The sequence below is a fragment of the Mauremys reevesii genome, linkage group 21 (genome assembly GCF_016161935.1).
Source record: "Mauremys reevesii isolate NIE-2019 linkage group 21, ASM1616193v1, whole genome shotgun sequence".
NCBI classification, from domain to species: domain Eukaryota; kingdom Metazoa; phylum Chordata; order Testudines; family Geoemydidae; genus Mauremys; species Mauremys reevesii.
Window position 1 is genome coordinate 18,404,704 of NC_052643.1, and position 19,641 is coordinate 18,424,344.

Here is a 19,641-nt window from a genome sequence, read left to right on the forward strand (position 1 = left end):
GCCACTCTGCTTTACAAGTTACATTACATACAAAAAAGTTCCTTAAAAACTATGGGGAAAAATAGAATGTGATCTTGTAATTACAGACTCTATGGTAATACACACAAGGGGGGCCAATTAAGGTTGCACGGGCATTTCCTAACTTGCAGGTAATTGACGTTGCAACCTTTACATTCTTTTAATACAGTATTTTATGGGCTTTCCTAGGTACAAACAAATTCCATTATGTACAACTGTAACAACCCCATCATGCAACACTGGGAGGACCTGAACCCTGCACCTTCGGGCACTGAGGTAGAGTAACTTGAACTACAGGACTAGCTATGAAGCTAGCAGCAGGAGAAGGCTATTATCCTACTTGGGGGAGCACCGCATTAATGCACACAGGGGCTTGAACAAGGAAGGAAACAGTCTCTCCAGCGATGCTGTGACAGCTGGGTCTGCCCCAGACTTGGTGGATGCTGGGCAAACAAGCTCCGCATGCAGCGGGTGCACCAGAGTCACAGGCTGCCTCACCTCTCACCGGCAGCCGCTCAGGCGAAGGCTCAGCCTTTTCGCTCTCTTCTTGTTTCTCTTCTCTCGGTTTCTCCTCGTTTCCGGAGCTCTCTTGGTTTTCTTCATTCTCAGCTTTCTCTGCACTTGCTGGACCCTTGATTTCAAGTGAGGACACCACATTAGCCACTTTAGCTCAAAGGGCTTAGGGTATGTTACTGCAAAACTGCCCAGAAAGCCCCGACTATAACCGGTCAGAGACATGTGGTCCAGCAGCCCTGCCTTGGCTCTGATTTACAGCTGACACCACATCAGTGAACCTCTCTGCCTCGGTTTCCCTCTCCGGAGTACTGGGGTGTGTGGCTCAGTTACTAGTGCTTTAAACATGATCCGTGAGGGAAGGCAGGAGCGTAACCCTTCCTTTGCAAAGCACCTGTCACCAGAACGTGCTGCGCAGCGTAAGGGCTGAGCAGTACAATTCCCATCACAGGTTTTCAGAACTCCAGGCTGTGCAGACAGACGTCCCCGCCGGGTGCAGTTTGTAGGTACATAAAGGGAAATAGGTTAGGAAATAATTAGCTACTTGTCCAGTACCATTAAGCTGTAACGATGCCCTTGAAGAGAGGAAACGGGGGGAAATCAGGATGTGCCGTGGTGAGATTCGTACAATTCAGCCATTAGATTAGCTGCCATTTCCATGGACTGCTACAGATGTTGCTACACTTGCTGGCCCAAAATGGGGGTTAAGGGCCAGCGGGGCTCCCAGGGCAGGATCAGGATTGGGGCCGGCAGGTGGGGGTTACAGTAGCTCTCCCCAGTTTAGGGTCAGAGTTGGGACTGGGAAAGGTTCCAGGCCAGGGTTAAGGGCGGGGCCGGCAGGACTCCGGTAGGGGCGCAAGGCGAGGGTTAGGCTGGGGCCAGGCAGGGGGCGCTGTGTTCATTCACACAGGGGGGCTCACTGCGTTATTTACTCAGCCAAGGGGAGGGCAGCACCCAGCATGCACCCTTGTCATGGGATGGTGGGGGTGGGCTGCACAGGATGCTGGGAGAGCTGCAGGGAAATGCTCAGCAGGAGCTTCAGGGCAAGGAGCCAGCGGATCTGAGCAGCGCTGCAGGGCACCAGGGGCTGGGGATCACTGTGCAGACCAGCGCAGACAAAGGGGGTGCTGAGAGACTCCGGGCAGCGCGGCAGGGCAGATGAAGCACTGGTCACTCTGCAGGCCGTAAGATCAGTACTCAGGACACTCGAGGAAGGAAAGGCCACAGAAACCCTTCTGCGTGACCAGCAGGAGCCCAGAGGGTGGAGAAGCCTGCAGCATGCCCCACGCTCCGGAGCACACAAAGGTTCCTGAGACAGCAGAATACACTGCCCCTGGGGGGAGGGAGCACGGACAAAGGCTCGGAGGATGGCAGAAGCAAGAACCTCGTCCCTGGGGCCAGCTAGGGAAGGGTTCTCGTAAACTGCCTCTGTCTGACCTACAGCAGGTTTGGCTGGCTGGGCGGGGAGCCCTGGGAAAGGCTTTGTTGTATTTTTAAGTTAGAGGAAGCGGTTGGGACACAGGGCCCAGGGAAGCAGAGAAAGAATTGCTGGTTCAGCCCAGCTCTGCTGTATCCTGGGGACACTGCGTGTGCTGCTAATGGGGGTTGTGAGCTCCAAGAAAAGCAGGGTGAAAGGAACTCCCCCTACCTGGCTCTCAGCCGGCTTCTTGGGCTTTGGCTCCATTTGTTCCTTTTCCTCTTGGAACCCCAGCTGTATTTCTGTTTTGTCTGAAACAACAACAACAAAGGACACCAGGTGAACTGCACTCCGCTGGGCCATGAGCCTGGTGCTATCGGGTACGATTAACCCTTTGGGAGTCGAGCCTCCCTGAAAAGTTCTATTGAACTTTTCAACTCAATTCCAAGGATTATGAGTGGGAAGCTTATTTTTAAGTCAAGTGTTGCTGGTTTTAGGCAATTTCATCCTTAACTTCGAAATAGACACAAACCTCTCAAAAGCTCCATAGTAACTGCATCTAACTGTTAACTTACCATTGTTATTGAGAGGGAAAGAACAGCTTGTAACTATGTTAGAACTCAGCAGAAGTCCCAGTGGATCCCAAATGGCCCTGTGAGCCCTGGCTTTCCAGGGTAGACACTCACCACAGCGCTGGGAGGGCTTCTCCCGTCAGCGGAGGTAATCCATCTCCCCAGGAGGCAGGAGCTAGGCTGGCGGAAGAATTCGTCTCTTTATCTAGCACTGTCTGCACTAGGGGTTAGGTCAGCATAGCTAAGTAGTGTTTTTCACCCCCCTGAGAGACGTAGCTCTGCCGATGTACGTTCCTAGTGTAGACGAGGCCAGAGCCTAACTCAAGAGGAGATAACTCGTGTGTAGAGAACTCGAGTTCACTTGGCAGTGAAGACAGCCGTTGTGGGGCGTTATCAGAGAGAAGCCAGATAGATGCTGTGATCTCAGTCACCGTGGCCAAGATTCTCAAAAGCGACTCGTGATTTTGAGTGCCCAACTTCAAACACCCTGCAGGGCCTGGTTTGCAGAGGGTGGCAGCCTGCTTTCTGGACATCTGAACAACTCCAACCACTTTTGGAAACCTGGGCCCATCCTGCTGTCTCCGCAGTGTCTGGCCCCAGGATTATGCTCTCCATAAAGCAGCTTTGTTGTCACATTTACCTGGCTGTGCTGCTGGCCCAGTCTGCACATGTGCTGGGCTGGCTGGGACAGGAGTGTTTGGATCAGAAGAGACAACCTCGCTGGATTTCTTGCCCTCCGGCCCCTCTGGGATCAGATCCGGGGTGCTGTACTTCCCATTGACATGTTCAAACTCCTGAACCTGAGGCACAGATACATGAATGAATAACACACCCGGTTAGTTTGTAAAATACAGTCAGACAGCAGAGCTGCCAATCAGAGACGTGTTCCCAGCATTTTATAACCTCACAGACTGTGTGGCCATCAGTGTCCGGGTGAGAACAAGCTCACAGTGGCTTTGTTGCATTTGCCAGCCAGCAGCCAGATACTTGAGCAGATCTGACTGGCCAGCACAGTTGCCTACCCAGTGTCCGGACCAGCACGGACATTCTGCATTTTGCTGCATTCCAGGCTCGGGAATGAGAGGCAGCAGCTCTACCAGGTGAGCTAACAGGGGGCCCTTCACGTGCAGAAGAGGAGCTGAGAAGTCCCCCAGGCTCCCACAGACTTTGCCTCTCACCTGCTGTCCCTGCATTTACTCTGCAGGAGACATGTCTGGAAGGAGACGGTATCCAGTTACTAGCACGGAAGTGGCTGGACAAACGAGTGATCATGCTAATGCCTAACGATAGTCCGCGTGCATGCCTGGGGTGAGACAGGTGTCACCAGAAGCCTGAACACACACAGACTGATCAGAGTTAATTTACAGGCCTGGCTCCTGAATGGTCCATGCTGCCACTTGAAAGCTTCTTGCTTTACCTTTACTTTCTCCCCTGACATACCTGACCTTGCTGTTCTCTTCCCCTTTCATGTCACAAGTTCTCTCCCACACGCCCCAGGCACTTCACATTGCTCTAGGTGGTTTCTCCTACACTGCATTTTCCCATCCTTCCTGGACAGTTGAGCGCAGGTGTCTCTAAAGACACCACATAAACGGAGGTCTCTCGTTTTGGCATTTTCCCCTTTCCCAGTTTGACGTCAGCACCAATTCCATTCCCAGTGTGATCTCGTCTCAGAATGAACTGTGGTTGCTCACCAGAGGGTATCTGAAGGTTGGTGGCAATTAGTACAGATACAATCAGAACCTTCACCCAAATCCAAACCAATGTTTTTTAACCATGGGATGTGGAAAGTTCCCCATCACTTGGCAACTCCGAAGACCCAATTCAGCTAGATACTTAAGCACATGTCTAATTTTAAACACGAGTCATTCCATTGGCTTCAGCAGAACCACTCACATGCTTAGAATTCGGCAGGTGATTAAGAATCTAGCTGAATCAGGGCCTAACATCAAGATCAGGTGTCTTGCTCAAGGATATGCTCCGGATCAACCACAGGTGCTAGGCTGGATGCAGGAATCAGTGGGGGATGTTTTCTGGCCTGTGATGTACAGGAGGTCAGGCCAGGCGGTCAGAGGTCAAAGATGCATAGGGCTTAGGAAGCAACTTGTGTTCATAGACCCCAGTGCACGTCTTTACATTGCTTCTTAGAGGCATATTCAGTGGATCACTGGCAAGAAGCCGTTCAGCAGGGTCAGCGACATTCACAGGAGCCCAGAACATACCTGCAATGCCACAGTTCAAATTTTACTCACCCACCTTCTTCCTTACTAGTGACATAACTCCTATCCTCGTCAGCACGTGCTGGCGCGACAGCCCTTCTCGGGGAACGCCATCCGCAAAGGTTTCAGCACCATCGGCTCCAGGCTCACATAAATGTCTCATAAACAAAGAGACATAAGCCCTGGGAAATGAAAGGAAGAGTTCAGTCCGACTGAGGTGCCCTGGACTCTCCTCCCCTTGCGGAGTGCGTGAAGTTCTTGCTCCCTCCCTCAGGGGAGGGAGAGAAGCCGTGTGTATTTATAGGGAGCCATTCGTTTTTCTCTCCTTTAGTTTTCACACTGTGGGTCAGTGTCTCTCCGGGTGTGAAGTGTAATTATTTATTTGTAGCACAGGAGCAATAGAGTCTCCACTGCAGTGTCCATCCTAAAGAGCTTACAACCTAAATGATGCAGTTGCCTAGGAAACCTGTCAAGATAGGCAAGGGCTGATGGCCTGTCCAAGCCCGGGGTCCCCTCCACCAACGCAGAGCCTGGGCAGTGACCATGCTGGGGGCTTCGCGGCTCTTTGGGGCAGAGCTCTGACTGGGAAGCCTTGTTCGTCATTTCTACAGAGCCGACAGCTGCTTTTAACTGACTGTGCCATGTCCTGCGTGAGCCCTTCTGCCTCTCCCTCGCACCAAGGGGGCGGCCTGAGGAGAGACCGACTCTGGGCGAAACTCCACTGAAGTGAATGGAGCTGGGCCCGGTTACAGGAGCTGTGGCCTGGTATATCCAGAGCACTTGCCGGGCTCCACACGCTGGGCAATGCAAACGCCTCCCAGTGCAGCTGAGAGTCTCTCGAGTGCTTGCTTGTACTGCACGCTCGAGAGAGTCCAGTGAAAAAATGGCAGAAAGCAGCCAACCGGAGCCCAGAGCCAGGAGCTGGCTGTGTCCCTCCAGGGAGCCTTTACCTAAACTCCTTCTCGCTTTTCCCGCGAAGGTCTCGGACCAGCCAGTGAGAGTTGAACGCGTCCTGGGGCGGCATGCCCCACCGCATGATAGCGTTCAGGAAGGCTTTGCGCTGCCGGGCATTGAATCCGAGCACCTGCAGAGAGCACGGCCATTAGCATAACCCTGCAAGAGCACGGGGCATCTCTGAGCGTCACGTACACCGCAGCAGGGTTGAGCCAGAGCTAGTCTGAACAGAATTGATGATACAAATATGAATCAGGCCAAGCGCCCCCCCGGGGTAAGGCTGGCTCTGGCTCTACCCCCATGGCAGTCACACTGTGGCTTACCTCAATGTTCCCCCCAACTCTCGCCAGCAGAGGGGGCAGCGGCTTGTCTCGGTCGCTCTTCAGTTGCCTCCGTGACTGTCTCCTGCCACCTAGAGGCAATTGACATACTCTGTAAAGGAGCCACATTTGCTGATGGAGAAAACCCGGAGTGCCAGCCCTGGGACGGGTCTGCAGGCACAGCAGAACCAGTCCCTGCACTGCTCTGATGTGGATATTACTGTAGGTTCCCCTCAGCATACACGCCAGTCACTACAGGCTGGGACAGATGCTGCTCGTGACCCATGTGCAGGTCCCAGTAACATCAGCAGGGATGCGGCACATGAGCTGTGGCCAGGATAAGGCTGTAGTGAGAAGTCTGGTACCTTAAAGTGGCTCACAGCGGCGTCCCAGAATCCTCTCTGCAAATAAGACAGAAGCAAACTCTGTGCACACCCTGGCCGGAGCAGGAACATCACTGCTGGGCCCTGAGTTCTGGACAAGCCATTGTGTGCATCAGGGTCCAGTTCTCTGTGCATCACACTGCAGTGCCGGAGAAACCATCCTGCATTCATTCCTGCTGAAAAGGCCAGCGTGCTTGAACACAATGGCAACTAGCTTTATGGGTCTAAGCTGCTGTTTTCCTGGGGACCTCTTGTGGCCACACCTGATACATCTCCCCCCATGCACTGCACGGACCCGCTGAATTCAGCCTGTGGCTTAGGAGGATGTGCAGGCTGTACATAACAGGCTCAGTGGGGAACGCCCACAGAGATGCAGGATGCTTCTGTAGAACAGGTGCTCGTGCGCAGGTCCGATGCTGATGGTGACCCGTCTCCCACTGGCTAATGTCACACAGCAATGCAGCAAAGGGAACGCTCTTGACGTGGTCAGCGACGGACAGGCAACGTCCTACCCAGCACACCCGTTCCAGCTGCTGTCAAGACGGCCCAGGGCCGGACCACATCTCCTAAGAGCCTCTCACCACAGCGCACGGACTAGACCATAACTGTGTCTGGGACCCGAGAGGCTGTGACATCAAAGTGTAAGGGAAAGAGCTAGGCACAAAGGGAGGCCTCCTGGCAACGGCAACGCCAAACCAGACCCACCTGAGCGACCCATTACCGCTCGTGCTATTAAACAGCTGAGCCTGGGCTCGGGTCACAGCAACACGCTGCCATGCGGGGAGCAGAGCTCGAGCACTGGCACATTGGGCTGCTGAGGAGCGGGGAAGGAAGCACCGTGTATCACTCTGGAGTGAGCCAACGCCTGGAGCAGCACTGATCAGCTCCAGGAAGAGATTCTCTCCCAAAGGAGGCAGCATCCTGAAGCCTTTGGGGGAAGCAGGGTGGTAAAGGCAAAGTGGAGAAGACCCTCACAGAGGACAGACTCCTACAAGCCTCTCCAGGCTGCTCTGCCTCCAGGCCCCATCTCGTCCCAGGGACGTTCAGCATCCATGGCCCATTCAGTCCACAGCTGCTCCTCTGAGACCACCAGCAAGCACAACAATTGGTGCCAGGGGCTCTTTTGACACAGAGCTTCTCTACGAAGAACCAGGCTGGGATGTTCCAGGCATTTCAGAAAGACCCCAAAGCCCGCAAATGGAGCCAGCGTGCAGCCACTCCTGACCGGGGCCAGAAGAGGAGCGAGGGGCTAGCAGGGGTGCCCCACATCCCAAATCCGCCACCCGCCAGCCAGTCTCCTCCAGCCAATATGTTTGTATCCAGTTTGCCTGTCTGTCATTCTCGAAGGACCTGGCGCTGGTGAGGGCAACTCAGGGAGGTAGGCAAATCCCTGGCGCTGTCGGGAGGGAGGAATTTGAAGAGTAATAAATGCCATAACTCACTCTGACCTTCGGGTCTTTCTTCAAAGTCTTCATCTTCATCCTCGGAGCCGATGGAGTATTCGGACTGGTTATCGGAGAGCTCGTCCTGCCACTCTGCAGAGCACAGGGAGACAGAGGTCAAAGGAGCGGTCTTGTGCCAGCCAACCTCTCCACATGCCCTCAGGAGAGAGATCTGGGACTCAACACAGGGACGAGCTTTCCCTAGAGATGCTTGGATGGACCTGGTCCTTCTACTTGCCAAGGCCTTTCCCACCTAAGCGGCGGAGAGGGGCAGAAGTCTGGCCACTCCTGCCAGTGTGAGAAGCCCCCAGTGAGGGGGGGCATTTCCCCCTGTCTCTGCCCCCCCATCCCAACACAGAAGGGTGGTGGGGACCAGCTGGAATACAGCTCTGCTCTGCCAATTCACAGCTGATGGATGGGGTCCCTTGAGGAGCATAGCCAGCTAGCATCACTGAGACCAATGCATGGCATCCTAGCCACCAGACTGAGTCCACCTGCTGTCAAGACAGAGCACGGCAGGACCATGACTCCAAAGAGTCCAGCGCTACAGGACGAGAACTAGACCCTAGCTGATGTCACGTCCTCCCAAGACCTAAACAACCCCTTGGCTGCTCTGATTTGTGTCAAGACCAGGACAACTTGGGGCTCAATGAGCCATAACCTGGTCTCTGAGAACCTCCCAGCTTTGAGAGCCTGCCCAGAATCTCTAAACTCTGATTGCAACACATTGCTTATCCATGTGCTCTGCATATAATATGTGTCCCATACTAGTGTGGGAGGGAGGGGGAGATGGTAACACGGCAGAACAGCTCAGCCAGTGGCAGAGCGACTGTCGCCCCTCAAACACCAAGTGCAACTGAAAGCCTGGTCATGCTCCTTTTTCTCAGTCAAAACCCAACAGCCCAACCCCCTTTCCAGCGGCCCCATGCGGATCTGAGGGCAGAAGCCGTACCTTGGTCCTCTTGCGAGGCATCATTGTAATTGACCTGTTTGCGGATCCTCTTCCCTTTGCCAAGGTTCCTGGCCAGATCTTCCTGCTGCTGCTCATAATGGTGCCTGAGCAGCTTCTCCCAGTAGTCGGGGTCCACGTTCTCCTCCTGTTTGATGATCTCTCGCTCAACCTCCTCCTGAAAGCAAAGGAGAGTGAGAGGGTGATGAGCGTAGGCGGCCTCAGCTCCATGCTAGCCCTGCCCCGAACAGCCCCCGCCCCGTTCCTGAAAGGCACTTCAAAGAGAGGAGGGCTGAGAGCACACGGGCCGGGGATGCCGGGGCTTCAAGCGCTGCCAGCCCTGCAGGCAGGAGACTCTGCCTCTGGCCCTTATTACCCAGGTGCAAACGTTACGTTCAATAAACTGTCCTGCTTCGGCTCCTGCCATTTCTCCTACCCAGCAATGGCAACCTTGGTGCCAGAGCACAGCTGGGTGTCGGCCTGGGGCACTGCTTCCTGCCAGCCATTCGTACCCCCAAAACACCCCCTACAATCATGGCTGTGTATCCCCGCCAATGTCCAGGGGGAAATCTGCTGGGGCTTCCAGAAATAAGCACCCAGGGTGGGCTTGAGAGAGATGAAGAAGAGCAAGTCCAGCGGCTGCCAGGGGAGTAAGCGGTCGTGGGATGATACGTGAGAAGCAGCGTGCTTGGTCCCAGACTCCCAGGGGTTTGGTCTGCTGGGCAGACACACCCCTCTGTAGATCAAAATAAATGTGACTGCTGCCTTGGGGGCAGGTCATCCCCTCGAAGCACGGGGGTCACGCCAGGAGAGGTGGGCAATGGGGGCAGGACACCCCACTCAGACACCGTCGGTCAGGGGTTTATCTGGCCCCTCTCACCATGTGCCTCAGAGTCTCCTCACAGCACCCCTGGGAGGCAGGGCAGGGCTGCTCCCCACGCTGCAGAGGGGCACTGAGACACTTGTTGAGGGTCACACGGGGAGTCTGGGACAGAGCACAGAACTGAACCGCCCTCTGTGGGTGCGCTGGAGTCGGGCTGTCCAGAGGCAGCTGTAAGGCCAGGACAGGTGAATTCACCTGGCTGGGGCTGTCTCCACACCCAGCAGAAGGCTCAGCTCTGTCTGAGGGCTGGTCTCAGAAGCTGAGATTTCACTGGTAGAATAGGAGGGCCACGTGCAGCCTCCTCCTCCAGCCCCAGAACGTGGCAGGCAGCAGCCATGCCAGGCCCAAGCCTGTGGGTCCCAGCGTCGCAGAGCACCTGCCGACTGCATGCTGGGGCTTTCGGGCAGCTCTGTCCGCTGAACTCAATAAACTCTATCACGCACACAGGGGCGGGGGGGGATTCCCGGCTTCTGCAGAATTATTTGCCAAACACAAAAGAAAAGAGGAGGAGGAAACGCAAACGGGAAAGTACCCAAAACGATTAAATGCAAGACATGATACTAGTCACATTACCACACCGTCCTCTTCTCGCACAACATACTGGGCCACTTTAAAGGAGCTGAGATACTCGTTCATGTTCTGCAGCTCCGTATCATCAGTAGCGTCCTGGTTCCGATCCAGAAGCTTCGAGATGGCAGCGTCGTCGTAGTGGATCACACTGCTGTCCTCCACGTCCTTATTGTCCCCTGAATGGCACAACCAGGGAGGCATGAGAGCACCCTCCCCAGAGCTGGGGACAGAGCGCTCCCCCGACGTTCCCCTCCCCAGAGCCAGATGCATCGGGAGGGGCACAAAGCACCAAGGAATTGCACAGAGGCGGAGGAACAGGCGAGCAAGTGGCACGTAAACTTGCAAACAAGCCGCAAAAGCCTAAGTCAAGGATCTTCTGGCTGCAAACTTGCTGATCCCTTTCGTGTCCTCCACGCCCTCCCCCGCCACTGCGCTCTGCCTAATCCCAGCAGTCAATGCCATTGGGGGGCAGCAGTTCTCTAGCGCTTTACGTACCTGGCGGGGTGCTGCCATGTTTCTTTTTCATGCTTGGAGTGACGGCGCCCCCTTTGGATGACGGCGCTTCGGGAAAGGGGGTCATAGGGTCAGGCATGGTGATCCGCTGGCCCTGCGACATCATGCCTGAAACAGAAAGGGCAGTGGGCATGTGGGTGGGCTGGGAAGTGGCAAGACAATACAGGCTGGTGAAGCGTAAAAAGACCTTGTACGTTCTCTTGGGCTTCTCATTCAGGACATTTTCCCTCCCCGTCTCACCTTCCACATCGTCTTTGAAGAGCTCCTCGGTCCCAAACTTCAGAATGTCGTCCAGCTCTTGCTTAGTCATGGAGCCCGACTTGGAGCCCAGCCCTGGACGGACGACCAAGTGGGTCAGCATCATCTTCCTCTTGGCCACTTGGGTGATGCGCTCCTCCACGGAGGCTCTCGTCACAAAGCGGTAGATCATCACCTTCTTGTTCTGTCCGATGCGGTGAGCTCTGCTGAACGCCTGTGGGGAACAGCGCCCTGGGGAGTTACTGACAAGCCTCGGCTGACCAATCCTTGGTCTCGACAACCAACTGGGCCCCTCCCTCCATGTCACCAGCAAGTCACGCACAGGGCCAGCCTGGGGACAGGAACCCCCCATTCTCATCCTGACAGTGGCAATCTAGACAGTCAGTGTTTCCAATACTTACGGGCGTTACAGGCTGAGTTGGGAGCGGTGTTAAACCGAGAACCTGCTAGCTGCAAACACGTTCTGCATTTATCCTCCATCCCCCTCTCCTAACAGGGGAGCAAATCTCACTGCAGGGGTTGAAAAGCTTGTGTGTAACTGAAGGGCAATAGTTCATTAGCACCATTTACCTGGAAATGGGATCTACACCACGTTTCCCCTTCACTTTTCCATGGTTACTAGGGCATTTGCTTTGTGTCTTAGGAGTCTCACCTACTCCAGATGCTTACTGCCCACCCCAGCTGGGAATGGTCAGCTAGGGAGTTCACAAGTGGCTGATGTGAAAACAACAGCAGCAGCATCCCAAATGGGATGAGGAATAAGCAGCACGATGCAGTGAGAATCCTATGGAACAAAGACCCTCTTCTCACGAAAAACATCTGCCATAGAAAAGAAAGAGGCCAAAGCAATACCAGAAGCCACAGAAAGCAGAAGGGCTTTGAAATGGAGTCACCCCTTCCTAAATTTTCCAAGAAGCATCAGCAGCTCTTTAGAGGAAAACACTATTTAAATATACACTGCGTGCCAGCAAGCATACAGGAAATGCAAATGGGAGGATGCAGCTGGAACGTACTTACTATAGCATAAGGAAAAGAAAGCGCAACACACCTGGATGTCATTGTGGGGATTCCAATCAGAATCATAAATAATGACGGTGTCGGCCGTTGCAAGGTTTATGCCCAGACCCCCAGCTCGAGTAGAGAGAAGAAAACAGAACTGCTGAGCACCAGGAGCTGAGGAAGACAAACCCACAAGGTGGCGAAAGGTGAGACTGAAAGGGGCGTTGGTTTAGCTGGAAATGCGGGACATTGTGTTTAGGTGATAAAACACAGGGAGCATTCTGTCTAAACAAACCCACCAAAAGCAAACTTGATGCTTAGACAGGAAGGGGTGGATTAACAAGTGTGTCAGTCACTAGAAATCTGTTATTGGGAAAAAATAAAACGCCGGCTCTCAGGGGAAGCTTGGCAATTCACTGAGACATACGAGTCCTTCAGACTAGGCAGCACCTGTCGCTAACACCCTGCAACATGATTAAAAGCGTCTAAGTCAACATGTTACAAAGATCCCTCATTATGCTGCACAGTGCTGGACTTGCAAATGTGAGCATGACAGGCATGTCTGCAAAACCCACTCCGGCATAGCACGTGTGCGCCCTCTGGGGCGTGCAGTTACCTGCTTCATGAGCAAAGGCAGGGTCTGGTGGGCACAGATAGCCAGATTCTCAGCTCGGCTGCATGGTGTAAATCCATGCGATTGCACACAGGCGTTTTGGCTGGCTCACCTGTTGCCTTTTGGAAAGCCTGGCCCAGAACATCTGTCAAGTTTTCAGCTATCTGACTAGCTCCACGAGAGTTAGCACAAGTCTGTGCATGCGAGCTGGGAATCACACTCATAGTGTGGACGTAGCCTTAGTAACTACTGACAGACTGAAAACCACTTTGCTCTCAGACACCTCTAGCTGCATCGGGCCCAGCGGTGCTCACTTCGGTGAGTTCAGCACTTAGTGTCAGGAGTTGTGGAAACAAGTAAGTGGATTCATGTTCTGGATTATTCAGATTCTTCGTGTTGCGTGCAGTGCCTATTTCAGGTGCTAGCACACTTGGGAGACCAGGCTCCTTAAGGGGAGCACATTGAAACACTAGTTTCGGGAAAGTGCAGCTTGCACATGTGCAGGGAAGTAGCTATCAACATGCTGTGCACGGCCACCCATATTCACCAGCTGGCCAATACTCAGCCAATCAGACACCACGTTATACACTGGTCCCAGCACTAGTGCAGCAGGTGCAGCTACACACACAGACTTAGCACTGTGTTAGTCACCTGCCTGATACAGAACAAAACTCCTGTGGCTCACCCTCAGAACCGTTACCCTCCAAGTCATTAAACCGGCGTCCTAGATTGCTGCCTGCACCATGCATGGAAAGGAAAGCTCGGATTTTTTGTATTCTTTACAAATAATAATAATAATGCACACCATTAAACCTGTCGATGGCTTCCTGGCGCAGGCCTCCCGTGATCCCTCCATCTATCCGCTCGTACTTGTAACCCTCGTACTCCAGGAAATCCTCCAGCAAATCCAGCATTTTCGTCATCTAGAGAGAGAATCCCACCATAAGACGCAGCGCACTGCCCTGGAGTGCGGGACTAGGGGGCACACAAACGCAACACTTGGGGGGAGATTTTCCTTGAAAACAAAAAGTGGGTTTGGCCAGTGGGAAATGACATCTCACCCCGGAAACTGAGCTGCCGAAAGGAGCAGGCATGCGGGTGCCATTTGCACACCCTGTCGTGCGTAACGTGTTTGGAAGCCTGAGACGCTGTTTGCATTACCCAGAGGGCTGATCTGGGCCTAAGAGCATAATTCCAAAGGCGCCACCTCCAATTCCAAATCATAGCCCCAGCGTTTGACTGAATAGAAACAGCAGTAACATTATAAATAAGCTATTGTGATATTAATTGCCATTATAGGGCACCTTTTATATGAGTTCTTAGTGTGCTTTGCAAGCACTTGCAAATTAAAAGCCTCAAAAATCCCCAGGCACATGAATTAGTATTATTATCTCTGTTTTACACATGGGTAAAATTATGTTAAGAAAGATTAAATGACTTGCCAAAGGCCATAGGCCAAGTCATTGGCAGAGCTGGGAATACAACCCACATATCTTTACTCCCAAAATCTGCTGCACCAACCCGTAGATACACTGTCACCATTTCTCTCATTCATCTCAATCTGTATCTAATAAAAATCCCCTAGTACAGAAACAGATGTAGAAAAAACATTCTGGTCCTTTACCTTCGGCACAATTAACAGAGTTTGTGATCAAAATGACACCGCAGCGAAGTGAGGCTAAAACATTCGCCTGTCACTTATTAAATAAAATAGCCAATTGGAGGAGACTCCTTCCCTCAGAATTCCCAGAGCTTTGGGCTTTGAGTCTTGAAGGCGAGAGGAAAGAAATTCTCTTCACTCACCTGGGAGAAGATCAGGACCCTGTGTCCCCCATCTCGCAGCTTCTTCAGCATCTTTTGCAGTAGCATCAGTTTCCCAGAAGATTTAACCAAAGAATTCCCATCATAGGATCCATTTGGCAAAACCGGAGCCTCCTGAGAACAGCGTAAGTGGATCCTTGGTTGGTGGAGGGAGTCTTTACTTTTGCCATTCTAGGGGCACAGCCTGCCCACACTGAAGTCAACGGAGGATTGCCACCAACTTCAGCGGGAGCAGGATTCAGCCCCTAGACGATTATTATAAATGGTCAGTTGGGAGATGAGGTCAGAGACAGAGCCTGTTGGCTACCCACTTGCTCTGCCTGCTGGATGTCTGTGGTGGTTTTGTAACATTAAACATAAAGCCGTCCAAACACTGAAGTCCGCAAGCCATGCTGGAGAAAGATTAATGAGAAATTCACTGGGTTTCAGAGAGGAGATGCCCACCTCAGATTGTTCAGGCCAGAAAAAAATGCCTGCCTTTAAGATGATTTTGATGTAACAACCTGGAGGATGGCTTGAGCATGTGTATTGAAAAGAAAAGGAGCAGAAACATTGGCCCTCGTCAATGCACACATACATTATAGATCTGGAGCTTCTGAAGTGAGATGACTTACCACAGCAGCCACAGGAAAGAGGTACGGGTGATTACAGCACTTCTTCAAATCCATCATGATATTGAGCAGCGACACCTGGTTCCCACCACCTTTGGAATTCAGGGCTTCAAAATTCCTCGTCAAGATGAACTTGTAATACTTCCTGCATTAACAGTGATGGGAAAGGCATTACCACCAACATGGGATTGGCCTAAGAGGAATGAAGGGATCAAATTCATCCCATTGACTTCAATGGAGTTACACCAGGAAAAGAACTGGCCCGGACACTTAAAAAATGTGATTCTGCAGGTCCTGGTCAGTCAAGTTACTCCGCTGCTCTCTTGGATAACTCAGTCCCGGTGAGAGTTCCCGGACGAGGTGGGTGGGTGAAGTGTTAAGAAATATTCCTGTTGCTCTGAGAAAAGAACTTGTGCCCCAGAGTGGGTATTTCCTGGAAGATAAATTAACCTTTCCCTGCTGCTTCTCCTGAATGTCAGTGGAAAGCTGGGACCGTCAGCAAAAAACAGATGGATTGTACCCAGGCATGCAAGACCAGCCTTCAGCCCAGCTGCTCTAGCCTTGACCCAGAGCACTACCACTGGACTCAGAGGAGTGACTCCACATTTACACTGGTGTAACTGAAAGCAGAATCTGGCCCCCAGGGCTTAACGCATTCAGCAGTAGAGTAAGCGGATTTTACCTTGGGGAAGTCTGACTATTCAGGAGAACACCAGGTGCATTCTGGCGAGAGAGAGCTGTACCATTCAGCATACTCCACACAGCTCCAGCTCTCAGGCTTCCAATGGCTACGAGAATTTTAACGATTTTTCAGATCCATCATTTTTGCCATGTGCCAGGCGCTGCACAGGGCAAGGAGCCAGGCTTCCATTTACCAAATCCTCTGTCAGAGGAACTTGTCCCACCCAGCTGCCATGACAGTGTGACCTCTCCGAAGGAACCAGGGCCGCTAACTCTTACCAAGGCTGAATGCTTCAGTGCAGATTGTGGTGTGTGGCCTCTCCCCTAACAATCCATTTCAATGCCTTCCGCATAGGCTGCGGTCTCACTGCACCAAGCACCAATGAGACAGCACGAAAGGAACCAATGGCATTGTGCCCTTGTGCTTCCAGAAGAATCATCCATAACCCTCTGTGATTTAGTTACTAGCACTTACTTCTGCATCTGGCTGAGCTCCACTCTCACAATCAGCTCCGTTTTTGCAGGCATGTTCTTGAACACGTCTGCCTTCAATCGCCGGAGCATATGGGGGCCCAACAGATCATGGAGTTTTTTTATCTGGTCCTCCTTGGAGATGTCAGCAAACTCTTCCAGGAATCCTTCCAGGTTGCTGTAAAAATAACCCATAATGAGGTAGCACATAGCAGGTCATGGGGGACTCATAGTCCAAGCAATTCATATCCTCAGGATTTAAATGAAGAGAGCTCTACAGAATACAATGGAATGTAGTTCCAGTTATACAGAGGAATGGTACATGCCACGTAGAGCAGATTTACTGCTACTGTTCCGACATTAGACGTTAGCCAAGTTCCAACGCCACCAACGCCTCCTTCTTGGGAGGAAGAGGATGGAACTAAGAATCTTTTACGCACAAGTCCAGTGTCTGCTGGGGAAGGCAATAAGCCCAGATGGGAGTATCCCAGAACTATATACATGTAATGTATATAACATGAATATTTATTTATTCTAGCACAGTGCTGCGACTGTTTCCTTCTGCCATCTATCCGTCGGTCTGTCTGCCTGCCTCTCTGTGACACTCACCCAGCCAGCGAAGGGAAATAGTGCAACTTACTTAAACCTCTCCGGGGTCAGGAAATTGAGCAGGTGAAAGAGCTCCTCTAAGTTGTTCTGGAGCGGCGTTCCAGTCAGCAGCAGCTTGTAGTCAATCTTGTAGCTATTTAATACCCTAAAGAACTTGGACAAGAAGCCGAGTCAGGTGGGAGCAGTTCAGTTGGGGGGCGGGGGGACCTGCTTGGTCATTTTAGAACTCTTGGGTCTGCTAATCTGAAGTGCAGCAGATGCATGTAGTAGCCTCCACTCCCTCCTCTTAGCCATCCCAGCCACCAGACCCCGTCGTTCAGACTAGCTCAGGGAATCCTTTCTCTCCCTAGGGAGACCTGGAGGAGTTCCTCTAACCAAGGTGGCGCTGGCTGCCCTGCTGAAACGATCATCCTGCCAGCGTGACTTGAGTAAATCTCACGTGATTTGAAACTGAATCTGCCCTGGGCTTCTTGTGACTGGAAGAAGTCTCTCAATTTCCCTCAGTCTTTCCATTTCCAAGCCGGGAAAGCTTGGGAGCCCTGAGGATGCATCTCATTTAGCCCAAGGGGAAGGAGAAGGGGCGTCTTTCCTTTTCTCTCAGATGAGCCCTTCAGGCTGGCCTGGCAGCAGTGCTGACCAGCTCTGTGGCGTGGGGGGCGGGGGCTGTCACCTCAAGGCTTCTCAACCAGGCAGGCAAGCCAGCCCATTGTGGGCCATGGAGGGGAGTGAATCCTGCAGGGTCAGCTCCCTCCCCGACACCGGCAACATATTGCTGCTGCTGGACTCGACAATCTTTTATTATTATTATTTCTAATCTCTTCAGTTTCGCTCACATCAAAGTGAAGCCATGTAGCGCCCTGTGGAGTCTGAATGCCAACCGCCAGGTTTCTTTTTCCTTTGTTGAAGAAATCCACCTTGCCTCTTTTCTGTGTTTTTACCTCCATTTGGAATCTGTGACTGTCACCAAACAGACTCCCCTGCTCCCACCCTGGGACATCCCAGGCAGGCAAAGGCCCCGTCCTCCTCCTCTCTCTTCCCCCAGCTCCCATCAGAGACAGCCCAAAGGCTCCCCTGGACTCCAGCCATGCCCCAAACATGCCAGTCACATCTGCTGACTTGAGCGTGTCTGGACCACCTCCTGCCTCACCAAGCTGCCAGCTGTGCTCCAGTGACAGGACCTGTAATGGCAGCGATGATGCCAGAGGCAGGAATAATCCAGATGAGATTCAAACCCCAAGTAGAGTTTGGGGGAGGGGCGGGAAATTATCTTTTGATGTGCTGCAACCTGAGCAAATCTGTTCTGGACCCAGAGAGGGGATCAAAGAGGAGTGTAGCCTCGCTGGGGCAGTGCCTGGAACAGTAAATACACATCCAAGTAACATTCTTCCCAGCTGCCATGAAAGGTACCTACTTTGGATTGGTTGTTCTTCAGCCTGTGAGCTTCATCCACCACCAGACACGCCCACTCTATAGAGCCTAAAACAGCCTGATCAATAGTGATCAGCTCATAGGATGTGAGCAGGACGTGGAATTTAATCTGGGCTTCTTTCTAGATGAAATAAAGAGAGAGAACATCACAGATTAAAGAGACCAAGGGGACATGGTTGCCACTGGCCCTCGGTGCTTCTGTATACTACACACATCCCAACACGTGAAGAAAAATGTGGACTTGTTTCAACCGCACTGCAAAATGCCAGCAAGCCCAGTCTAGGAATGAATCAAGCCAGCAGAAAATCTATATCCATCTGAGCATTAAAATGAATTAGGGAGCTATATAAACCAAACAGAAAAGGGTCCTGCAGAAATCTGTAAAGCCCATCATAAATCTGCTGCATTTATGAACAGTGTCAGCTTTTCTCTTTGGAGAACAGTTGATTCAGCTTCTTAGGAATCTCACCCTCTGTGGGTCAAGACTGTGCTCTCATTTGCACTGGTGTAAATCCCAAGTAAATCCATTGGCTTCAGGAGAGTTACTCTGAATTTAAACTAGCACAAATGAGTGCAAAAATTTCCCATCCCTACCTCTCTCCCTCCCCTCCATGCTGGAATCCTGCTCTCTGATGTTCTGATTCACAGGCCAGTCCATATGAAACAGAAACTACAGTTCTTTATCTTACAGAGAGTGCTAAACTGAGAAAATCATATGGGGAAGGAGCCTGCATCCTGGCACAAAGAATACAATTCACCAGAGTCCCAGGACAGCAAATACCCTGCTGCAGTGGTAATGTATGTGGGTGGAACACATATCCCAGGGGACAAAGAACCTGTCTCAAAGCCATTAGACAGAATGAGAGCTGAGATAATGGGAGCCCAGATGAGCACGAGGAGTCAGAGAAGTCAGAGTAAATATGCTCTCGGTTTGCAATTCCCAAGACAGCCCCAAAGAGAGAGACAGATGCCTGGAGAGGCTCATTAACAGAGAGTTTCTTTTGCCATTTGTTAGCAGGCTTACAGAGGAGAATTTCTCTACATACCCAATGAGTAAGACAGTTAATCTTTCCTAGCATCTTTCACCCTCTCCCTTGCCAATAGTAAAATTTGCTTTGCCTCAGGCAGGGTCGGGGTGGAGCTAGCCAGGACTTACTTTCATTCGGAAAACCTTCTTCCCGCTCCGGATGGCATTGTCTTCAAAGGAGAACTCATTTTCTCGGATCACAGCCCGGCTTTCCTTATCCCCCGTGTAGGTCACCACATAGAAGTCAGGTGCCCACATCTCAAATTCTCGCTCCCAGTTGATAATAGTGGAGAGAGGGGCACTAACCAGATATGGCCCTTTCGAGTGGCCCTGTTCAGAAAGACAAATTCCAGGTGAGTATGCTGCACCC

The 19,641-nt window shown here is 52.1% G+C and overlaps 1 protein-coding gene across 14 annotated transcripts in view; it reads right to left on the minus strand.

The window, feature by feature from the left end:
• CHD5 (chromodomain helicase DNA binding protein 5) overlaps positions 1 to 19,641 on the minus strand; it is an 85,869-nt gene that overhangs the window by 15,952 nt on the left and 50,276 nt on the right. For 13 of the 14 annotated variants that reach the window (XR_005590331.1, XR_005590332.1, XR_005590333.1 and 10 more), the window contains 19 exons: positions 19,401 to 19,601; positions 18,228 to 18,365; positions 16,848 to 16,969; positions 16,212 to 16,385; positions 15,059 to 15,200; positions 14,427 to 14,558; positions 13,429 to 13,546; positions 12,060 to 12,184; positions 10,994 to 11,225; positions 10,736 to 10,861; positions 10,244 to 10,416; positions 8,791 to 8,965; positions 7,839 to 7,931; positions 6,017 to 6,105; positions 5,690 to 5,823; positions 4,777 to 4,921; positions 3,161 to 3,320; positions 2,180 to 2,259; positions 517 to 649 (listed from right to left, as the gene is read on the minus strand). Coding sequence is in view for 11 of the 14 variants with exons in the window: in XM_039508912.1 (XP_039364846.1) it covers positions 517 to 649; positions 2,180 to 2,259; positions 3,161 to 3,320; positions 4,777 to 4,921; positions 5,690 to 5,823; positions 6,017 to 6,105; positions 7,839 to 7,931; positions 8,791 to 8,965; positions 10,244 to 10,416; positions 10,736 to 10,861; positions 10,994 to 11,225; positions 12,060 to 12,184; positions 13,429 to 13,546; positions 14,427 to 14,558; positions 15,059 to 15,200; positions 16,212 to 16,385; positions 16,848 to 16,969; positions 18,228 to 18,365; positions 19,401 to 19,601 (2,692 nt within the window). In the remaining 3 variants the exon portion in view is untranslated. The remainder of the gene's footprint in view (positions 1 to 516; positions 650 to 2,179; positions 2,260 to 3,160; positions 3,321 to 4,776; positions 4,922 to 5,689; positions 5,824 to 6,016; positions 6,106 to 7,838; positions 7,932 to 8,790; positions 8,966 to 10,243; positions 10,417 to 10,735; positions 10,862 to 10,993; positions 11,226 to 12,059; positions 12,185 to 13,428; positions 13,547 to 14,426; positions 14,559 to 15,058; positions 15,201 to 16,211; positions 16,386 to 16,847; positions 16,970 to 18,227; positions 18,366 to 19,400; positions 19,602 to 19,641) is intronic. The other variant, XM_039508911.1, reaches the window with a different exon arrangement.